Consider the following 24,325-nt stretch of genomic DNA (forward strand, 5'->3'; position numbering starts at 1 on the left):
GTTTATCATTTCTAGGGACCGAAACTGGATTTCTTCTTTGCATGTCGGACATTTTACTTCCTTCTGTGTTGGGATTCAGGCCTTGAAGTAGTAGTTAGTTTTTTCTTTTCACTGCAGCGTACTCCAATGGAAAGAACAGCAAGAAGCCTGCTGCATTCCTTTACTGTATGTGCCTTTTCCCACCATCTGAAACTATAGTCGTCTCAGCCGTTGGTTGTTATAGATGCTGTGGTAACATGGTTAGAGGGATATAAAGACATCTTCAGCACTGACAGCAGACATCAATGACAAGAAAGATTGATTTCTCTCACCGGCTGTTAAGATATTGTTTAATCAGATTTGAATTGTGTGGTGCAGCCTTCTTCCTGTACTTAGAAGAAGGTTAAAACAGTTTCTACATACATAGAAGTAGGAAATAAAGCAACAACAAAGCAAATTTTGTATTCTGCCTGTGTATGTAATAACATGAGAAATTCCTTGCTATTCCAGTGGACAGTGTGGAGCTGTGCGGGTCTGGCTGGAGGCAGAGTGGTAACTGAGCCCTCTGCTCAGCAAGCTTACAATACTTCTTGTGCTGAAGTAATGGCTTGTTGAAAAAGCTACCAGATAGTAGTATTTTGAACTTAAAGTAGCTGTTCTATTTGTGATCTTTCAGGTGCTTTTTCTTGTATCTCAAGTTCCCAGAATTTTATGTTTCTTCTGTGAAGTGCTTGATTCATCAAGTACTTGATGCTGTGAGCCGGTCTACAAAAGACACTCTGTTTCTCAGATTCTTTATATTTATTTGGAACAAGAACAAGTGGTCTACACATGAAGAGGAATGTTCTCATAACCTTCTTCCCTTGTGCACATTTGAATGCGAATTGCTTGTTTATATCATTGCTAATCCCACAGTAACAGGTTACAGTAGCATAAACAGTGTGACCTTTCAGTGTGATTGCAGGAAGTAAAATGTGAAATCTATTTAAAAAATGCATCTTTGACTAAGGAAGAGTATACTTCCTTCTTCTGACAGGAAAAATAAGCCATACTGGTTCAGATCTTGATTCCATTATACTACGTTGGGCCTGTTTTTTCCAATGTCTTCTTTACAGTCACTGCAGCTGCCTGAAGTAGGACTGAACCTCTGCTCTCCTTGTGTAAAATTGTGCATCCCTGTTCTGGTTTGTGCAGGTCTGAATGGTTGTGGGATGTGGGCTGCTGGGAAAAACAGAACTGACATGAGCAGGAGGATTTAGTAAGAGGAACTTCTTTTGGAAAGAGGGAGAGGGTGGGTCATTGGAGCAAGAACTGGAAAAATACTACATAGCTTATTAAACAGCCAAAATACATATGCACACGTTCTAGAAATTTTTTGAATATTTCCAGAAATGAAAGAAAAATTGAGGGTTTTAACCAGCAAGAGAGGATGGAGTGGACAGCTACCCAACTTTAGAAAATATTTTTGTGGATTATCTGTAACAGTTTAATTAAATTGGAAAGCAACAATTGTTACTTGTGTTCTTAAACATCAGGCTAAGCAGTCCTTTCACACTAAATTGCACTTGCCTGCCCGGAACTGTGCAATGCCCAGCAGTATCTGTGGTATGATGAGTGAGAATCTTGTTTCAACTTGTACAGTGTTTTCATTCCCAGTATTGATATCTTCTCAGAACTGGCCCAAAGTTTGCCGTGACCTGAGCAGTTCAGCCCTTGTACTGTTTCAGAACTGGTAAATATCTGAAGGACGATACATGTTGTGAACCAACAAACCCATCCTTTTATCCTTGTGCACTACATTAGCTGTGATTAAATCGGTAGTGTACTGAGAAATACAATATTGAGCTGGGGGGGGGAGGGAATTTGCCAGTGAGCGATATGACATGGATGGCTCATCAATAATTTCCCTTTAGAGGGCAATTGCCTCAGTCGTTTGAAGTAAGGCTGGGAGCAGGCCGAGGCTCCAAGGCCTGAGGCGATCGCTTGTCCTTGCTGAAGACGGGCTGAGCAATAGGATGGTGTGTGGGGCGCACCACTGGGTTCCAGAGCTTGTTCTCTCTTCCCTCAAACTCGTCTTGTTTTCTGCAGAGATGAAAGATTGGAACAGGAGGTTGAAAATATGTAAAATCTTTACAGCTGCTAAGTTACTGGATTTATTAGCCGGCACGAGAACATTGGTGGAGAGGTCTAATCTTACAACAGGCTTTTTAAAGCTTGTCAAGAGCAGGCAGAGGAGAAAGATTTTATGGAGATTAACTTATAAACAAGAAATTAAGGACAAGTAAGACATAGTTTGCGTAAAGCTTAGCATTCAGAACCTCAGCTAGGAACCGAATCCATCATGGTAAGCTTTACTTAATGGCATTATTGTACAGGCTACTTCTCTATGACTGACTGACAGCAGGAAATTCCTTATTATTTGTGTGCTAAGCTCTCTACCACATGAAGTGGAGCTGTAGGGTGGTAAAACTGTTACGTACTTATTTTTTAGGAGTAGCTAAATTAGTTAATAGTGCTACCTGGTTAGGAGCAAGCACTCAGACATTATTATGCAGAAATAATAAACGTATACATGAGATCTCGAATAGCAAGAAAGAAAACCAGCAAAAGACCTTTAGGGTTTCCTTATACTAAACTGTTCTCTAACAATGTCTTCCAGACAAAAGTATGTCTTCCTACAAAAGTCTGTCTTTGACTGGTTAGAGAAAAATAATCCAAGAGTCTTGTGAAAATGCTGTGCCCCCAGCACTGTTTATGTAATAGGAGGCACTTGTGTGTGACTCTAATCGTTAATAACCTTTATTTGTGGATCACTGCTCAGAAGCCTCTAGTGCAACAGTGTTTTGGTGGGGACTTGGGTAGAAAGGGATGTGAGGAGGTGAAGTTGTTGGTTTTTTTTTAAGATTTTTGGAAGTTGCTTTTTTTTTTTTTTTCCATCTTCTCTCCTGTAAGTGTTCCAGGTGTGTGCTAAGACTGCAAAATGAGGTTGGAGGTAGCCACCAGCGGGTGAAGCACGTCTAGTCGCTGGCTGGGGCCTGCAGGAAGCGCAGCCCGGTGGAGCCAGAGGTGTGGGGAGCGTGGGGGGACCACAGGAGGAGAGGAGAGCTGTGCCTCCCGAGGGGGTGCTGATCACCGGGATGCTGCTTGGCCTTGCCAAATGAGCTGGTGTTCTCCCAGTGAATTATGTTAAACTCGCAGCATTAGCAGATGCATGGAGTGGCAAAATGTTGTTTATCTTGTCTGATCCATGCAAGTTACTTTCACTGACAAATCTGTTTCATTAGCATTGGGGAGGATGAAATAGGCCTTTGAAGGCCTAGCCCGGCTAGTTCTGCAGAGCCTTTCATGTACTGGAGTGCGGGGTGCTAATCCTCCATGCATTAGGATGCCTGTGCAAGTTCTTCTTGATTGTGTGAGGTGCCTGTTTAACACTGAGGCTTGTTTTTTGAGCTCTCAGTTGCTTTCACATGGGGAGAAGACGACCTGCACAGCTGAAGGGGAAAGCTCCCTCACACCTGCAGTGACGGTTAAAACAATCCTTAGTAACACCATTGGTTCTGTCAGTGTCTTAAAGGATTGCTTTGGAACTTGGAGAAATAATGAAGTATAGAATGAATTTTTGCATTAAAAGTATGGCTTGCTTTGGGTTAGTGGAGGAGTTGTAACTTTTCACAGGAATTTCTCAAGCTTTTTGTCCATAGATTTTCTTATAAGCTGTCTATTCTAGAGACACAGGTTTATTCACCTTTCCCATGTGCAAATTATTCTAAGTAAAAACCAGTATTGATACGCACTGCGACTGAAGTCTTAGTGTGTGTTTTGATTTGCATTTGAAGGGCAGCTGGTAAAGAAAAGTGCTCTGAAACCTAATTCAGACCTGAGTATCCTCTCCAAATGTGACTTCACTAAATCTAACATCTCTGCTGTCAGCATTTAAGGGTTAAGTTTCTCTTCCAAAAAAAGTATTGATTTTTCTTTTTTCTTAGAACAGTTTACTACTCTGAAAATAGTTGTGTAAACATTGAGCTTTAAGTGCAACTTCTTTTAAACCTTGGTGTAGAACAGAGGTGCCCAGCCATTCTGTCCTGGAGCCATGTGAAGGCTGCACAGCCAGGTTTGTCCCTGTCATCGACCAACGTGCTTATGCATTTGGCACATGACACATTCAGCCCTTACATGACCCAGCAGCCCTATAGTCAGGTAAATGAATGTGTAAACTTGTGTTGGTGGGGCAGGGGAGATGGCACCAGCATTTGATTTCTTCCAAAAACTGTATTCGATCTGTAGGTAGTGAGGAGCTAGTTGTCTCAGGTTTAGAAAGCTGTAAGCTTTTTTTTTTTTTTCCTAAGTAAAACTAGTGTAGCTGTTTTTGGGTTACCTAAACACGTATTAGACAGCTTGTGAGACAACAGGAGTATCCCAATTCTGCTTTATCTAACATCTGTTTTCAGCAGTACTGTTTGTTCTCAGCAGGTTTTTGTGTGCATTGCAGTAGCTTGGCAACCTGTAGGTTGCACCATTCAGTGATTTCAGTAGGCTTTTAATCATCACTGAAATTTTCCTTTCCAAATTTGAATATTATAAGGATAGTGAAGTGGGTATCTGTGATTATAATAGCAACAGAAATGTTAAGCAGATCTCAAATGAAATAAGCTGCTCATCTAGATTTGTCATCCAGTATATTTCTTCAAATTTCAGTTCAAAAGCCTTTCTTGAAATTGATTTAAGAAAGGGATACTTGTAACTTTTTTTTTTTTTTTTTTTTGCAAATGATTGTTAACCAGTTACAGTTACTTAAAGTACCCAAAAAGAGATTTGGGAATTGTATGCTGAAAGAGGTTAGGTACTAGAAGGCATGACTACTTGCTGGTTCTCATGTAGGAGCAAAGCTTGAGTTTGGCCTCTCTCTGCACGCAGAGGCATGAACATGCTTTGCGCAATCCTGTTAATCGTACGTTCTCTTTAAACTTGAATCTCAGTATGTTAGAAATGGTACAAAGCTTTTGCTAATAGTATAAAGAGTACAGTTCCATTGCCTGTGTTCTCACTGATGTCCCTTAGAGTGAAGTGTTCATATGCCATGTGTTAGAACCTGCTGGGATTGTACCCTTATTTGTAGGGAAGAAACAATACAAGAGGGAAACCCACTTATATTATGGAATTGGTACTTTTCATAGCATATGGTTCACCATTTTTAATGAACAACATTTCTTGTTACTAAATAAATCCAGTAATTGCCCTCATACTTTTAAGTTAAAAATTGCATCTCAAGAAAGCCAGTAAAATAACGTCTGATAAAAACATCTTCAAGGAAATGAAGTTTACCACTAAATAAGATGTAGATATCTTTAATAGGTAATGTGGAGTTCACAACTTCCTATTTAACAATTCCTGCCACTTCCTTTCTTGTTTGCTTTAGTACTTCCTCTACATACGAGCTCAAAACTTTGAGAATCTTGATGGAACTTCTAGAAAGTTGGAAATAAGGCTATTGCCTGTCCCATAGGATCCTAAACACAAAAATAATACTGTTATGCTCTAAATGTTTGCCACATCATAGTCATGGTGAGACTATTCCCTTAACTTTTGTAAATATACTAGTAAGTGTTACTTAGCTTTTAGATTTTTGGTGGTTTTTTTTGCTTTTTTTTTTTTTTTTTAATCATTTATGCAACGTGACACCTCATGGCCATGAGAGGAAACAAATTGGTTTAAACTCTGACTGCAGCTAAGTAGTGTTTCAAAGCAGTGCACAGGGTTTACTTGAATTAGAAATAACTCCTTTCTTTTTCATATCAAACATTTATTGGTATTGCTTTGTTTGTCCTTTTAAAACTTAAACAAATTTTTATAGTTGTTATTCATAACTCTCTCTAGAAAGAGTAGGTTTCAAAATATGCCTTCACCAATATAAATTATTTTATTATTCTTTTACCTTTCTTGTTTATAAAAGTACTAATAAAATAACTGAGTTAATATCTATAAATCAAAAACATGATGGCTTAAAAATTGCTTATTTTGTGATGCTAATTTTAAACTCACTGTGATAATGCATGCTGTTCATTATCTCTCATTCTTCATCAGTGGTCTACCTATTCCTGCAGAGTAAGAATCTTGTACATGTAGAGCCATCTATATTTAATTTTAAAATCTTTAACAATCTGGCGATTAATATAACCATCTAAACAATCTGAAACATGCTCAACATTGGTCTGCCACTACTTCTACCAAGTAAATTCAGTGATATTTTGACTTTGGTGGGACTCAGCATTTTGAAGATCTCACCTTTGTGATGCGATGTATTCAGAAGATTATCTAGCAGTAACTGGGGCTGGATCACTTAAGATACAATAATGCGTGTACACTTTGGCTAAAAAATAACTTTGATTTCTAAACCATTTCTTCCATCACCTGAACAAAAAAGGCTCCAAGATACAAGCATACTGGTTGCTATCTCTAAAACACAGAGGGCTCCCAGAAGAACTTTGTGACAGTTCTGGTGTACTTTCTTTGAGAGCTGTGTTTAAGTCTGTTTCATGTTATTGCTGCTAAATAGATAGAGAAGCTACACTTTTGTGCTGATTACTGAAACTAGAGTTCAGAGCTCTTTAAACAAGGAGTACACGTTCATAAGTGAACAGCTATGAATTGGTGTTTTTCCTTTCAAGACAGGCTCTTCTGAGTGTTCTAGATAGAGAGGAGATTGCCTTTACCTTATCAGACAAGAATATATGCCTATATAAATGAAACGTAACAGAAAAAGTAGTGGTAAGTCTCTGAAGTCTGAACAATCTGTTGCTGTTGCATTTGATATGGTAACAGTATTGTGCTGTGAAGGCTAATTTGGTAGGTTTCTGAAAGGGAAATAACCTTTGGAACTCTTATAATATGCAAACTAATTAGAGGGTACAGTGAACACAGCTGTTTCTGCCAAGCTGACTAAGCTTGGAATTCAAATTACTATTTTTAGCCAGTTTATAATGTCTCTAGTTCTCAATGGTACCCTAGTTATTACCTTTAAAAATCATATTAATATGCGTTTATCCCACCGATAAATGATGTACAATCAACATTTATAGAGCAACCAGCCTGTTGCTTTTTAGCTCTGAACAAACAGTGTGAATATACAGACAAAAGAAAACACTTCAGGTGGCATCTGGGCTGTGGTACACTGAAATCTTGTCTGTGACTTGCATGAGTTTGAACTGAAAGCTTCCTCAGAGGAAAAGGCATGATCCCTGGAGTGAAGTAATTGTTGTTTTCTGTAAGTTGTTTACATAAAATCTCTCTAGCATACATATCCCCCCCCCTCCTCTTGCCCTCTGAGAAAGTTGCCTTTTTCCATTATACAAGAATTTCTTGCATGCTATTGTTTGCATTAAAAAATGTTTTTCTCTTGATCCTTAAGATACGATCGATGTACAGGTCCTATAAAAAAAAAGTTATAAATTCTGTTCAGAGATCTAAAAATCACTGCAGCTAACTGTACTTCTTCAGGCTATGAAACTTCAGTAAACCAAGAGTTTGGAAAACAATACTGGTATAGGTTACTTTGTGTAAAGTGCTTACCAGTCAGTGAGATGGTGTCAAGACTAACTTCAAAATTAAACTGCACCTAGTAGTTTGCTAATAAGCTTTATTTGGTACTTTCTGCAAAGATTATTAGATAAGCAAAAGCATTCATCAGGATACACATACAGTGAATAGTCATACTTCGTGCATGAATTTGTTGCATCCTTCTATTTAGTCAGTCTAATTTTAATATAACATATGGCATGCTGGTGTCTAAAACTGCTTTAACTGACTGTACTTTGTGAAGGCATATATAACTAGTTTAACTTCAGATAAGAATTCAGTTTTTTTTCAAGTTACTTCTTTTTTGCTTCTATTAACATCAATAGCTTTCCTACTGTGTCTCTTCAAAATTATAGCAGATAACATCTGAGTTTAGTTGGTGTTGGATACAGAAAATGATGGTTGCAACTTAATCCTGTTTTCCTAAGCTTTATGTTTTTCATTTCTGTTTTTCATGATGGTGGGAGACTTCCAGACCAGCTTAAATCAAGAAACGAAAAACTAGGCAACTCCAGAAAATAGTTCTGATTCCTAAATAAAAATCCTTTTGTTTCTGGTTTTGTCATCATGGAAAATAGGCCATTGACAATCAACCTAGATCTACTTCTGTGTTTCGAAAGACTTTCTCACCAAAAACGTGAAGGAAATGCATGATTTCCAGGCCCAGCTCCCATGGCACTGAATGATGTCCGCTTCCAATGACAATTTGTTGCTGCAGTGCTAACGATGGGGGAGGGAAGCTAATCTAAAACTTTCTTCCCTTGCCTCTCGGGACCAGGGAAGACAAAAGCATTCCTCCAAGAGCCAAAAAAACTGCTCAGAGAAATATCCTCCCTTCTGAAAGGCGAAGTATATAGTTGTTCCAACACAGCTGTCAACCGACCAGCGTTACAGTGTAGTAGCTGGATTCCTAAAATGGTAGTGAGAAACATTGACTCCTAAGTTAGAAACCAAATGAGTTAGAGCATTGCAGATGAAAACTAATCTGCTTGGAGAACACAAGCAGCATCCATAATAGCAACCAAGAAGTATCTCCTGGCTGCCTTCAATGGGTGATTCCTTAACTGGTTTATTTGCACTGCTCCTGAGGGGAGGTGTGGCTGCAATAATGGCTATTTGGAAGAGATAAGGTGGATCAAAATCAGTACTCTAGCTGAAAGGTTTTTCTGTGTCTCACTGAAACCCTTTAATGTTTTGCAGTCCAAGTTGACATAAATGTTTCTTTTGGAATGCAATGCAAGCAACAAAAACAAACAACGTGAGGGCATCCAAAGAACAATAGCAGTGATGTGAAAAAATGTGTGATATTTTCCTTTGTAAAAATAAAAGAAGGACTCTAAAAGGATATTTTTGTTGATTTAAGTCTTTAATGAACTTGCAAAGGATTGTGCATGTGTGTATTCTTACACGCAGCCTACTTTGCCTTTGCATGCAAATTACGATGCTGTGCTAGCAGCATACCACATGAATGGGTGATGAGTCTTGGAGTACATGAGGTCTCCTGCTGTCCCTATTACTTGTGGCATTAGCTGTGGTTTCTAGGAGTTATTGCCCCAAGTTAAGTTGTTGAATTTGTAAAGAAGTTGATAAGTAAATGTGAAAAGAACTCTGGAGCTTTTTTTAAAACTCATTTTTTTTCTGTTTTCAGGCACCTCTAGTGCTGTAAAAGCTCTTTAGGATTAGTGTTTCTTCTCTCTGACAACAGTGCATTTTTGCTTTCGATCATAGTACTGTTATGTAGCCATCTCTGTTTCCACCTATCTTTTAATACTCATTTTGGCACCCACCAAAACTTCTGAAGTCATCTTATTTCCAAGTAGTATTTGTAAACTGTCTTTGGTCTTCATTGCTAGTATCTGGACCACCACTTTAATGTAGATATGGCACCAGTGAAGAGATAGAAAGGTATATTATTTTTCTTAGACCCTCTTCATCCATTTGCAAGAGAAGGTAGTGCTGCAGAACAAGCTGAAAACTCAGAAAGCCATGTTTCTAGTTACTGAATCTGTGTTTAAAAATCCTAGTGATCGTATTCAGGGAGTCATATCCCATCCAGGGGATTGTTCTGATGCTGAATGTATGGATGTGAAGTCAAACTCTCTGAAAAGCAAAAGTTCTGTATTTCTTCTCTTTCCCACTAGGAGACTATTTAAGAAAACACGTTTTCTTTCTCTGGGCTGTTGGGTTTGCCTTCAGGGTTAGAACTATAAAATATAAAATTGAGAGGTAGTGACTTTGTAGTAGATGGCAATCCTACCCACATCCCAAGTGTTGCTAGGCTCTTGTCTGTTTTGTAGACAGTTGTATGTCTCCTGATTTTTGTAGATCTGTCCCTTAAGTCAGTTTGATCACCTTGCTGTAAGCTAAAATCCCTCATGCTTCATGCATGCTACCTGATCAGTCTCAATTAAGGAGAAAAGGTAAAGCTAGTGAGTTAGCAAGGCAGTGTTCAGTTTATTTGTTGTTGGTATTTTGGGACTTGTTTAAATCCTTGACTTTTCACAGACTCTTTCACTGGTGGAAAACCAGTGCTCCATGCTGGCAATTCCTGCACTCCAGTTTCAGAGCAAAGCTGCCTTTCCCTGGGGTAGGAAGCACGAGACATGTGTCATGCCAGTCAAAATGTCTGGGGAATCCCACTGCTTTGGAAGGCCTTATTTGCATTATGATTTCATGGATAATTCCATAAATGCATCAGGAAATCAGCTGTATGGGCCATGCTACTGAAGTGCACCACGGTGAAACTGCATCTTGTCCTTTTAAACTTGGAGCGATGGCTTGCTGAAAAGCTCTGCTTGTGCTGACTTTGTTTTTCTCTGGCAATTTCTGTGACCTGTTCTAGATGATTAGATTTGTATCTCGCGTATGATAGCTTAATTTGAAAGTGACTTTGACAAACTTAAGATGACTTGGGAATTATATAGCCTGTCCTCTCCATGACAGCTGTTGTTTTAAAAGGTCGTGTTAGTTCCTGAGGAATGTACGTGGCTGCAGCACAGGGAGCACAGGGCAGTCCCTGCCCATGGCAGGGGCGTTGGACTGGGTGATCCTTGAAGGTCCTTCCAACCCAGACAGTCCATCATGTCGTGACTTGACTAATCTCCTGGTAATGTGACCGATACTTCTAAAGCACAGCTTGGTAAGCTAGATATGTTTAACTTGTCATCTACCTAAAGGATAAAAAATAGTGCTGCAGTTCTGCAACTGTGTACGTTCAAACTGCTGATAAGGTGAATACACAAATGTTGGCACATGTTGGTTGTTTGTTTGTTTAATCTAGCAGTTGGGATATCGTTTTGTTTCTTTAAAATATTTGTCCTGAGCAAAATGACTGCAGTGTTTGTCTATTAAGCAGCTAAAGTGCTGTGCTGTTTGTTTGGCTTTTAGTCAACATACTTTCCAGGAAAAGGTGAAAGGACACAAATACCACAGACAAGTTTCGTTTGTAGTTCAGTGAATGTGAAGAATATGTTTTAATATAAAACAAAGTCTCTTTTTAATGACAACAAAACCAAAAAACGAACAAAACAAAAACAACAACTTAAACACGGCTTAGTAGGAAGGCTCAAACTTGAGCTCCTCAGATGTGCAGGGCTGCTTGCTTTCCAACCTGCTAAGTGTGCTATTACTCATCAAGACCACAGAGCACAATCTGTGTGTGGGTGCGCTGGGTACTTTAATAATTGTAGTACTTTGGTTATAGTTCACAAGATGATCTTGTTAATAGATGTAAATTGATTTAGGGAGTTTTAAACAGCGACAGTAGTTCAAATATTAGTTTAAACAACTGCCTGGAGTCTCTCCTTAGGCAGAAGTAATGTCCTTCTGTGTTGGTACAATACCTAGTATTGTACTAGGAGCCTTTCAAATTCCTTGTTAACAGTAGTAATAAAAATGCCAGATATTCTAAAGACTTACTTAGTGGGCAGTGTGCCCACATGCCCAATTCTGATGTGTTCAGAATGAAAAGTCTTGGAGCAGACATATATTGGGATCAAAAAGGAGAGATATGGAACAAGAATCGGAAAGCTGCACAGGTCTTTCACCTGAGAAGGCATCAAATCTGTTGCCACTTGGGTGGTGGTGGTGCTCCGGGGGGGGGCTGCCTGCAGTGCACTAGCTGGAGCCAAAATATTTCTCTGGAGTCATTCAGATGCCAGGCCAAGCTTAAATTCTGAAATGACAATTCAATTAAGGATCTGGGTATCGTTTTCCTAAATGTGTGAATAAATCTTACGGTAAGTCTGAAATATGAGAGGAAGGCAGCAACTGTAGGTTCCTTAGGAAAGACATGCTTTAAAAGCAGTTAGAAAAAACCCATCCCAGCAGCATGCAAACCCACAGGTAACCTGCTGATGTCTCTATCAAAATTAAGGAAGCAGTTTGTCAGAACAGAGAGGGAAAAGACATCTTCAGACCTAGTAATGATTTTCATTGCTCGCTAAGGTTGCTGTACAGCTGACAGGAATTGGGAGTAAATTTTTGGCAAGTTTTTGTCCCTGCAGCAGAGCACACGATATATACCTATAAAGATCAGATCACACGCACTTTGTGTGTAGAGGGCGAGGACGGTAAGTTAGAAAATGGAACTATGTGCTTGTGTTCATTTACAGGAACCTTCTTGTGCTTCAAATTTTTAAACGTACTTGTTTCAGTGTACTGAAATCAATTTACAGGAAGTGTGGCAGAACTGATTCACTTTCTGCATATTGATTTCTGCCTAAAGTAAAACTTCTGATATTAACAAAGCATGAGCGATATTTTAGATATCACTTGAAATGACTTAAAATAATAAAGCTTTTTTTTTTTTTTTCCTCTTAAAGTTTTTCTAAAGGTGAGATTTTAAATCTGAATAAGAATGATTCAGGGTAATTCCTGTAATGGTGATGAAGTTTACAACCGGTTTGTGCTTATAGAGAAGAAGAATTCTTGCTGCCTTCCTGTCTTTATTTCAGTAATTTTTCTAGTTCTTCTGAAGATAAATTAGCCGCTACCTGGTAGAGTAACCTGTTTCCAGGGCTCCAAGAATAAGCTATCCATATGTCTGCACAGTCATGGTACATAAAGAACCACCTGATGATAGTTCCTGAAACAGTTAAAAACTGAGAGGGTAATACTTAAGTTTATTCCTTCCATCTTTTTTGAATCTCTTCTGTTAAAATTTAGATATGAACAAGACGAGCTTTTTCTCCTGTCTCAGTTCTTTCTGTTTGCAATGGAAAATGCATTTTTTTACTTAGTTTTGATTATGCAGTTATTAAATTTTTATCCTTTTAACAAAGGGCTTTTTTAGGATAAAACTAACAGAGTAAACCACGTCAGCATGGTGTTGCCTTCCACTATCTTGTAGTAGGTTGTAGTAGGCAACTCTGGTTGCTGAGAGATGTAATGTCAGTTGGCTGCTGTTGGATAGCAATTAGGAAGCTTTAATCTTATTGTAGAATTTCACAAATTAAATTACAAATTACAAATTTTATAAATTAAATTATTTCTATGTGGCAGATAGTAAATTTTGGAAATCCATATATGCATGCTGGCTGTTCCTGTTGGTATTGGCTGTGCAAAGCAGACTAACTGGCTTTCATCTGGTCTTCTATCTTTGTTCAAGCACAATCCTTGAAATTCTTTAAACAAAAGGTTATCCTATCGCAAACCTTTGAAGAGACAACATTTTCTGTACAGAATACTGAGCTTTATAAATTAATTGGGCTTTCTGGATTTGTACGTGAAGCTTTTCTAATTGGTGTATTGATCTGAGCTGCTTTCTGAGAACCATGTATATGAATTTAAGTATTTCAAAGTCTAGCAAGTGTTTGAAAATAGTTGCATGATTTTGGGGGAGAGCTAGAGCAAAAATAAGGTTTCTTGATTTAAAAAAAAAAAAAAAAAGAGTGACTAATCAGTGACTAATGACCATAAAAGTGAACAATGTGCTCGTGAACAATCAGTGAGCAAGGAGTGATACTGACGTAGGTATCTTGAAAGTCACCATCTCTTTGTATACCTTGCAGAAAAGGGGACACTCAAAAACAAGAGAGCCTTAAAGTTGTTTATCCATAATTTTTTTTCCTATCAAATAAGCTCATTTGTTCAAAGATTAACTGGTGCTAATACATGATGCAAGAATTTGGGGTCACAGTAAAGTCATGCATTTTTTCATGCTTTTAGCCCAGCTAGTACTGAGGCTGTTAACACTATGTAGTGTCTGAAAGATTGTAGAAGATTCTGAGTGAGTATAAATAAAAAGTCATTCCACAGTTCCTAGTTCATGAAGTCAGAGATCCCTTTGAGAAACTTTAAACTACCTGCAGTGGTTCTAAGGGCATCTCTCCTCCGTTTGTTTCCAGTTTGCAACGTGTCATTTGCAGCTGGTCTAATATGTGGCATGTTGAAAGTGTGAGAAAGAAAGTGTGAGAAGAAGCTTTTCTTGTCCCTTCCTCACCTCTAATACTTTCAGTTTTTATGTTTTCTCTCCTTCCTCTCCACCCACCCTGAAGCCTACGAAGTCCACACACTTAGTCTTTACCTTGTTTTTTGTGGTAGGTGTTCTGTAAAAGCAATAATGCCATTAGGTGGCTTGTGAGATGTTGGGATGAAGTATTAGGTAACTAGGAAAGGAGGACTCTGTTTATAACCACAGCTGTCAGTTTTCGAAGCCTGTAATTACATGTTTTAAACTCATACAGAATCCATACCGCAAACAAACTAAGGTCTGGATTTGCTACACAGCCTAAATTCCTTGGGGAGTTCTGTAGGTGTCCAGGCTGTTGGATGCACCGGTTTATTTGAGATGAGGTTAAACCAAAATTTGTTATCTGAAGACCTCTGGGTTTGGGTAAGTCAAGATTTGGATCTTGTCTCTTATTTTTCTTATAGGAGATGAGTAACTGACTTAGAACCTTCTGACACTCTAATAGGACTGTGGTTTATTTCCTGGCACTGACTTTGTTTGATGATAAAGATAGTAAAGCTTTGCTTCTTCAAAACAGCTGTCAAGAAAAGCCATTTCATCTTCTCAAAAGTCTCTGTCCTTCCAGTAATGTCTAAGATGCACTTCTGTAGCAGATTGAATGTCTGGGAGGAAAAATAGAGATGGACATGGAGAAGAAGGAAACTTCAGTTATTTTTTTATACTGACCCTCCGTTCAGTTGTTTCCTGTTTTGGCAGTGAGTACATGGCTACAAAACAGCAGAAGTAGAGTGTTCCTGCCAGCTACTCTGAACTTCTTCTGTTATGGGTCATAAATTTCAAGGACAAACTGTATTTTGAACTTACTGAAATTTGAGAAGCCTCATGTAATTCTTTAACCAAATATTAGAGTTTAGTACAATGCTTGGCACAAGCAACCCAATCTCTGCTGTAACCTTCAGAAAAAAATCAGAATTGAAAAATCAGCTTTTGCTCATTGCAGATAACGGCCCTGAAGCAGTATGAGAAGCTCAACAACTGAGTTCTTCAGAATTGCAGCCATTTGTTCTACAGCAATGCTTTCCTTCTGACAACACACAAAATAAATACAGTACTGTTAAAATCGGAAAACGGTACAAGTTAGTACTTTCTCGCTTCTAGAAGTATGTATGCAAGTTTCATTGTTCTTTCAACTGTTTGGGTTCAGGCATTCAATTGACCATTTAGTGTTTGGTTACCTACCACGAGGAGGTGGGTGCAGTGAAGTGCTGCAGGATTTACTTTCCTGATCCTTAAATTTCTACAGTTAGGTGCGTTGAAACTAGTCGGTGGTGAGAAGGAATCTGTGGTGAACATGGGCACAGAAGAAATTAGTACACTTTCCCAAGTGTTGATATGATTTAATAGCATGATCATGCCCAGTTTACATTCTTGGGGGGGGGGGGGTTATTTCCATGCCTACAAGTAGCTGACTGCCATGTCAGGAGCCCTGCTTACGCTGCATTGCTACAACCTGTTCCAGATTGCCCACATAGTGCTGAATTAGCAAGGGGCTTTCTAGGAAAACCATGTTGCAAGTGTGTGATTATATATATATATTTTTTAACTCACGTAATAGTGTTGTTGAACTTTAAACAAGCCTGTCTCTTTCTCACTCTCTCTTCATGCTACTTGGCTTCAGGAAGAAGCTTGGCATACCAGCCCACTGGCTTTTTTTTTGAGGCAGATTAATAGGCAAATCAATAGTGCTATCTTTTTCTTGAAAGCAAAACTGAGAGACTAGATACATTTATTTTTTTTTTAAAGGAAATTAAATTCTACATTTATTTCACTAAACTGGCTGAAATTCTGCAGCTTGTTGTTATGTGATTGTCTGGTCTTCATGTGGTCTTTAGATGCACATTGATGACCTTCGTGTTACCTAGAAATTATATCCCTGTTCCTGTCCCCTTCCAAATGTCCTGATACAAAGGGATAAGCAGCTCAGTTTTACTTGTCAAACTGGCTTACATGCAGTGTTGATCTACATACACTTCATGTCTTCGCAAGGAAGGACTCAGTTCCCTGCTTCTCAGTGAGTAAATTTGCTCCCTCACACACTAAAGATGTTTTCCCATTTGTGTAAAGTAGCTGTTCATTGTGGATCCTCCAGTAGTACCTGTTGTTCCTGCGGACTTCTGTACAGGTCTTTGCCACATCATACAATTGTAGTAGGGTTTTCTATTCTGAAATCAGCCCTTAATGACATCCTAGAAAACAGCAGCTTTCACTTTATTTTTTTTTAAAACCTTCTTACCTTTTATAGAAGTCATTTTTTTTCAACGCTAGCTTTAAGAGGAAACTTCTTTTTCTTAAGCTCTTAAGCTAAAATTGCTTTTTTATTTAAGTGTTTATATACTTGTTGTGAATTGCTTTCCTTAGTGTGACTGGCTCAGCAGATATATTACCGGGTGCCTTTGTAGCTTGTGATAAGATCTTGGCAATTGCTGTTTCCCGTAGGAACAGAACTGTTAAAATGGCAGTATATCATTATCGCCTAGTCTGAGCTACTGCAGAATTTATGGGGCAATAAAATAGTGCCATCGGGCTGAGGCCTGCTGCAGAGTTTCCGGGGAGCCTTGCGCTGAATCCGAAGACCCTTCAGGCCTGCGCATCGCAGCTGCTCCTCTGGAAATACCGACGTGAAAATCGCTGAAAATTGCAGTGCTTGAATGACTGATGTCATGAATGCCTCTTGGTGTGGTCTTACCTAATGCTTTCTGGAAGATTTTGAGGTGGATCTGCTCTTTTTATAACCTCCTGTTGGTGTCTGAAGAAGAGGAGGAAAGCATGGTCAAGCAGTGGGGTTGTGCTCCAGTTCACATGTGGCAAATCCAGCAAGGGGCTGAGTAGTGGCAGTAAGGACAAGCAGAAAGATGGCAGAAAATGCTTATGGGGTGGAGGGAATTGGCAGACCTGGGACTCTGGCTATTTTGGGGTTAACAGGCTGAAATGAGGGGAAGTTTTTGAAGTTTGGGAGGAACAGAAAGAAAGGGCTGCGGAGGGAATTCCTAAGAGGAGGTTTCAGAAGGGAGGCTGGGGCAGGCCTTCTGGCCACCATGAGCACCCCATTCTGCTGAAGGTGTCTGGGACACGAGGACACCATCACCACACTGAGACCTTGTGTCTGAGCAGCTCGGTCACCCGTCCTTGTGTTGTGCCTGGGCTTTGTGTCAGGCAGTGGGATGCTGTCAGGCCTCGTGGGGCCCATCGTGCAGCTGCGAGCAACCGTCTCCTGAAGAGCACTGGAGAACTTCTTGCCCCAGTCACTGCTACAAACAACCAGCAATGAGAACTTTCCGTTTGAAAACCAGCGCCTCGGCAAGCTTCCTCTTTCCACTCCGCGATGTTTAGGGGTATTTGCACTGGGTCCAGGACTTACAACCAGGAGCTGAGTGGCAGAGGATGACTCATGCTCAAAACCAGAGGCATTTGACTTTGGAAAACTGACTTCAGTTCTAGCCCTTCCTCTTTATCAAGTGTTGTGTTGCACGACCTTTTAACTGAAATGTCGAGCTTCCTTTTTAAATGGCAGGATCTCTGCAGTGTGACTGTGATTCAAGAAGGCGATAAGTAACCTTATCAATCCCTGTGTTCATCCCCGACTAACTTCAGTTCTTGCAGCGTCACTGGCTTCAGGCTGCCCGTGGCACAGTGCTCCCATGCTTTGAATGAGCCTGCTCTCTCCAGCAGGAGATCCTGTGGTGCTGTTACTGCTGTGTTCTGGAACACTGCGTAATTACCTAATTTGATAGCTGACTCCCGCAATCACAGATGCTTCTGAGAAGCATCCAAGGGAGCCTGTAACGTGGCCATTTTACAGAACTGGTCGCTAGAATGTTTCTTCCAGTAATCTCTGTTGAAGGCCATCTGATTTCCACTGAAGTCATCTTAATGTCCTGGAAGCAGTCTATGTTTCTTGCCAGAAGATGTTCTACCAACTGCTGTAGCTTTAAACAAAATAAAAAAAGAGAGAGAAAAAAAATCACTGTTATTCCATGTTGCTGAGAAGAGTATGCCCAGTCTTTTCAGACATGGATTTAACCACAGAGATCCAGGCATGCATGCCATCTAGGATTTTCGTTTTTATTGGTATCATGTTCAGAAATGAATTTCTGTATGCTAGTTGGATTTTCATAAAACAGTGGCTTGCCTGGTGCCATATCTAGGTCCCTCATTTTCTCCCCCTCGCTCCCACCCTTTAATTTTCTCCTCTATATGTTGCAACATGCTTCAGAAAAAATATTTTTTTTTTAAATTGCCTGTGTTTCTGGAAGGCATATGGGTAATTTCTTTCTTTTTGTTTCTTATAGGCATACGGGAGTCTAGAATTCATTTATTCTTTTTGTACTTTTGGCATCTTAAAAAAAAAAAAATAGTATTTGGCAGTGAGTTAATAGCCAAATCTCTACTCCTTGGACAATAAAAAGTCAGATCCTTAAATGAGTGATGTTGGTATCTGAATGTGGGGAGCTCTGAGGCTGGGAGCATGTTCTGGAGGTAGTGTTTAAGTGCATATACACGAGTATAATAATTTTATATTAGAATTCCTTTGCATCATTTCATTTCTGTAATGAAGCATTTGATCTGTTTCCTTTTCTGAAGAGGGGACAGTTCTTTTCCAATTTGATAATGCTGTGAAATGAAACAGTGTAGATGGGTGCTGCTGCTAATTTAACCCAGTATTTACAGCAAGTTTTTTTTGTTTGCATTTTGCTATATTTAACGTGGATCCTAAGTGTTGTTTTTTGTACTTTGTGGGACTGTTTTACACTTAAAAAGAAAGAAAGAAAGAAATATGTAGACTCTGTGGGAAATGTGGTTAGAGATCTAGAAGACCATTTTTCCTTAGTTCCCTGTTTTTGTCTGTTATTAATCCTGTTCAGTCAGTACATAGGAAAAATAAACCCCTGCAAAATACAAAGCCACCAACCTAACATCGGAGACGAATTTCTGAAAACAGCCATTTTAGCTGCTTCATGTTTGAGATATTAGACTGTGGCAGTCAAGATCATATTCTCCAGACTGCATTCTTCATAAGCAGAAATACTGGCAGCCATGTGTTAAGTTATAAAAAGATAGCAGCTGATGTCATGGCTTATTTCAGTGAGGAGCCATTTCAGAATACTGAACTAATTTTGAGCAGGTATATATAAAATAGAGCTCTTTACTTTACATGTGAAATTCAGTATCAATTAGTACATACCTGAATAATGGGGTAGAAAAATGAACAAGTAATAAGCTGCAGCAGATAGCCTACCTCCAAAAATATAATAAAAATCACTATAAATAATTATTTATGCAAAACAGAGACGATCAGAAAGAGTCGTGTTTGGCCTGTGTTTTAGGAATTAGCTTTTGAGCTGGTGTAAAATCCTTCTGCTCTGATGTTGGAAGGCTACCACAATTTAAACCAGAGCCTGAGCTAAGGCGAAACTGGTAATGGAGGAGTGCCCAGCCTTCCTATGCAAGTGGTCTGTACATTACCAGCAGCCCTACAGGAGCGCTAGATTTACGTGCACAGAAACCTCTTTTCTGTCAGTGGTTGTAGATGTGTGGATCAACACTGTGCTCAAGTACATATGTGTCTGCACAAATAACTTAATTAACATAAAACTTGGCTTGATTTGGTTAAGTTTATTTTACAAAGTAAATTTCATCCTGCAAAAGGAGATGAATTTAGCTCAGTAGTTTGTTACCAGGGCTCGGTGCTGGGGCCGGTCCTCTTTAATATCTTCATCGATGATCTGGACGAGGGCATCGAGTGCACCCTCAGTAAGTTCACAGATGACACCAAGTTAGGTGCGTGTGTCGATCTGCTTGAGGGTAGGAAAGCTCTGCAGGAGGATCTGGATAGGCTGCACCGATGGGCTGAGGTCAACTGCATGAAGTTTAACAAGGCCAAGTGCCGGGTCCTGCACCTGGGGCGCAATAACCCCAAGCAGAGCTACAGGCTGGGAGAGGAATGGTTGGAAAGCTGCCAGGCAGAGAAGGACCTGGGAGTGATGGTGGATAGTCGGCTGAATATGAGCCAGCAGTGTGCTCAGGTGGCCAAGAAGGCCAACGGCATCCTGGCTTGTATCAGGAACAGCGTGACCAGCAGGGCTAGGGAGGTGATCGTCCCCCTGTACTCGGCTCTGGTGAGGCCGCACCTCGAGTACTGTGTTCGGTTTTGGGCCCCTCGCTACAAGAAGGACATCGAGGTGCTTGAGCGGGTGCAGAGAAGGGCGACAAAGCTGGTGAGGGGCCTGGAGAACAAGTCCTACGAGGAGCGGCTGAGGGAGCTGGGCTTGTTCAGCCTGGAGAAGAGGAGGCTCAGGGGCGACCTTATCGCTCTTTATAGGTACCTCAAGGGAGGCTGTAGCGAGGTGGGGGTTGGCCTGTTCTCCCACGTGCCTGGTGACAGGACGAGGGGGAATGGGCTTAAGTTGAGCCAGGGGAGTTTTAGGTTAGATGTTAGGAAGAACTTCTTTACCGAAAGGGTTGTGAGGCACTGGAACGGGCTGCCCAGGGAAGTGGTGGAGTCACCATCCCTGGAAGTCTTCAAAAGACGCTTAGATGTAGAGCTTAGGGATATGGTTTAGTGGAGGGCTGTTAGCGTTAGGTTGGAGGTTGGACTCGATGACCTTGAGGTCTCTTCCAACCTAGAAAATTCTGTGATTCTGTGATTCTGTAATGGTGATTTTTCAATGGTATCTGGGCCAGGTTATTTTTTTCTTACCATGTATGTGCACGATGTATCTGTCTTAAGATTTCTTAAACCTAATGATGCTATCAAAATATCAGTTCTACAGTATATCCATTTCTTCAGTTTTCATTAATCTCAATTACATCTGACAATGTCACTATAAAGCCCCTTGTACTACAATTTTTAAGAATTTCGTACTTCCCCAGTATCTATTCACACTGTGAAGTTGTGCTTGTGTTAAAACTGAGGCTAATATCCAGGGACAGCAGAATTCTTTTTATTCTATCTTTTGAAATTGTATCAGATAGTTGAGCTACTGGGGGGGGGAGAAGGAGAAGAAACCCTAAATATATACTTTATACGGTACATATGTTTTAGTTGAGCATGTGAATTGAATAGTATTTGCCATTTGCAGCTTTATGGCATCTTGCTGATAAGATCAAGTTGTAAATGATCCTAGAAAGGCATGACTGTAGCATGTTGTTGACAAGTCACCACTCCATGTGTGTTGATGTGTTTTTTCTATCATAATGAATATTTTCTAATTCCTGATGAGACAGAAAAAATACGTGATAGTTCCACTGATAATGGAAACAATAGCATAGAGCAGTTTATATGAAAGTGCTTTGGGTCAGAGAGCCTGTTCCATCGGGAGTGCAAAGGCATAATGTCTGGTAAATGTTTTACTACTTTATTGGGGAAGTTAATAATATTATTATCACACAAATAGTGTTGTATCCTGATAAATTTAAACACAGTTTTTAACTTGAATCCTAGAGTGCATACTGTCTAAAGCTCTCACACGTTAAAATTTGTGGTCAAGTGCCTGTTTGTCTGAAAACAGCTTAAAATGGCATGATGATATTAGATGGGTTCATATCTAAGACTTATTTTTTTGTTGTTTTGTTTCAGGACATCAGGCATGAAGCCAGTGATTTTCCATGTAAAGTGGCCAAACATCCCAGAAACAAAAACAGAAATAGGTACAGAGATGTCAGCCCCTGTAAGTACACTTTCTTTTCCATTGTTTGCAACAGACAGTTGACCTCTAATGACTTGTAATAGCACCATGTAAGAACAAGATTTCTGTTAGATGCGTATGCATTCAAGTCAATTCATTTCGTTAATATTTTTGGTTACAATATGGATGTCACAGGATGCCATTATATCCATAGGATTGTACTGTAGCAGCTGACTAATTCTGCGTTCTTGAGCAGAAAACTGAAAAAAGGAACTTGCTTTACCATTGAATTCTTATGCTAGGGAAGAATGGTGGCTGAAATTGCATTAATAAAAGTGGAAGTGTCCTTTCTATAGCAGTATATTTACTACAGCACCCTTCTAGTCCATATAGCATAAATGCTGCTATAGGAAGATGGGGAAGTCTTGCATAAAGCATATGACCTCTGGAAATAAATCCTAAGCTATCTGGAACAGAGAAAACAGGAAGTTTGCAAGGATGGTGATACTAGTGTGAGACGTGTTTCTGAAATAATTATCACTGCACATTGCACGTTCTGGTGAATTCTGGTGGGCCGTGCATCTTTGAGCATGTGTCCTCTGTACCCAGCACACTGGTGACAGCTCAGTTCAGAGTTGCAGCCTGTCTTGCCTTCCATGTTCCTGAGTAGAAAGACACTAACATTCAGACTTGCCTGTGCCTGGCATGCTGACTTCTGAGGTGCAAGAGAGACTGCAGGAATGAAATCACAGAGTGCAGAGGGGTACAGGACTGTAGCCAAATGATCAGTGAATAATATTTGATATTTTGGACACTAGAGAAAGTTCACAGCTGGTTTGCTAAACTACCTTTTCTGCACTAAATGACAACACCCAGGACTCATTCCCTCTTCTTCAAGGGTGCAGCACTGCTACCTGTTTTAAACACAACCTATAGAATTTCTGTGTATTTGGGCAAATGCCTATATTCTGCTCAAAGGCACTAGTTTCATTGTGTACCAGCAAAATTTTATACTTAGTGCTTTGAAGTTACTTAAGTCTTCAGGTTAATTGTAGAAACAATAAGGTTGCACGTAGGTTGCCTTACTAAGCAGTTCTAATATTTGGGGTTGTGAGTAACAAATGGTTCTTTTTTTTTTTTGCCTTTAGATAATACTACTTCCAATCTGCCTTTCTTGCAAAATGTAGAAACTCTTGGGTTTGTGGTTTTTTTATTCTACGTAGAGCAAACTGAAACTAACAAAAGAGCAGTGAAATTACATTTACTGTAATTTTTTTTTTTTTAATCGTTCTTTCTATTTTAAACTGTGGTTGGGTTGGGAAAAGTCGCTAAATCTCTACAGAAAGAGTAAGAAGTCTCTGTTCTGTTTGTTCAATATATGTTTAGGCAAACCTTTCTCAGCCTTGAACAAGCTTATTTTGAATGTTTAAGCTTCTAAAGATAAGCAATTGTGTAACTAGATTTATTTAAAAACAGTAACTGGATAACCGTACAAATAGGTCAGTGTGATCTGCTTTGCTCATTACCACTGTGAGCACTTCAGATGCAAATACTTCTATTCCTCCAGCGTATTCTGAGAAGATGGACTGTGACTTGCCATCAGTGCTCTGGTGCAGTGCTGTTCTTGTAGGCGCTATATTGCATTTCTAGAGTTACAAGTACCAGAGAACGTTTTGGTGCTGTGATTAAGTTCTTTTGATTATTTGGGAAAACTCAGCTTTTTTGATCATAACATTTTGATGATCTGTGCGTGGACTGTGCTCTGTGCCTTATACATTAACCAGTGTTTTTCTAATTGTGCTGCAGTTGATCACAGTCGAATTAAGCTAAACCAAGGTGACAATGACTATATCAATGCTAGTTTGATAAAAATGGAAGAGGCCCAAAGGAGCTACATCCTCACCCAGGTAATTGCAGGTTGTGGATCATAAAAATCATATGGTGATTGGGATTGTTTCTTGTAGGATTTCTTTAACCTCATGCCTGTTTACTTTATTTTGAAATTAGATAAGTCTATGCAAACATCTCTGTGTCTATATAAACATACTGTGTACATGGAACAATTTTACAGAAATGCTACACATTTTTCCTCCTTTGCATCATCACTGACAGACTTTTTGTAGCGTGTTTTGGCCCCTTTGTATATCTTACTTTAGGCCTACCTAGGTTTTGTTATAGAACAGAAGCCAACATGCTTCTAGAAATCTGCCTATGATGTGTTGGCTTATGATAAACAACATTTAGATGAGGTTGAAATATATCACATTTCTCCTACATGGAAGGCCAGCACAAAGACTTCAGACCATTATAATCTTAAATTGTCTGATAAATTTTCTGACCAGAAGTGAGCTTTGCTTAGTGGAAGGGTTTTGCATTTACAGAAGAACCCTAAGTATGGACTTAAAGATGTTCAAACATACTTAAATATAACACATTATATAACTTCTGCCCTACTCAGCCTAACAGATAAAAGTATGCTAGGGATTTCCTAATGCCTAACTGCATTTAGTTTAAAAGAGGTAGTGCGCTCTACGGCCTGTCGTTAAATGTCCTTGTGAATATGTTAGTGTGGCATTCACAAATAGTGTACCTGCTAATGACATGGTCCCTGAAATGTCTAAACTGGGCAGTGCTGATGCTTTTATCTACAACATGAAAGAGGAAAAGAGGAAAG

General features: G+C 39.5%; 1 protein-coding gene across 1 annotated transcript in view; it reads left to right on the plus strand.

Moving 5' to 3' along the window:
• The window catches only part of PTPN1 (protein tyrosine phosphatase non-receptor type 1), a 42,581-nt gene that overhangs the window by 7,511 nt on the left and 10,745 nt on the right, over positions 1-24,325 (plus strand). The window contains exons 2-3 of the mRNA XM_032198617.1: positions 21,603-21,693; positions 23,458-23,558. Coding sequence (XP_032054508.1) covers positions 21,603-21,693; positions 23,458-23,558 — 192 coding nt within the window. The remainder of the gene's footprint in view (positions 1-21,602; positions 21,694-23,457; positions 23,559-24,325) is intronic.

Source organism: Aythya fuligula, chromosome 16 (assembly GCF_009819795.1).
Source record: "Aythya fuligula isolate bAytFul2 chromosome 16, bAytFul2.pri, whole genome shotgun sequence".
NCBI lineage: Eukaryota > Metazoa > Chordata > Aves > Anseriformes > Anatidae > Aythya > Aythya fuligula.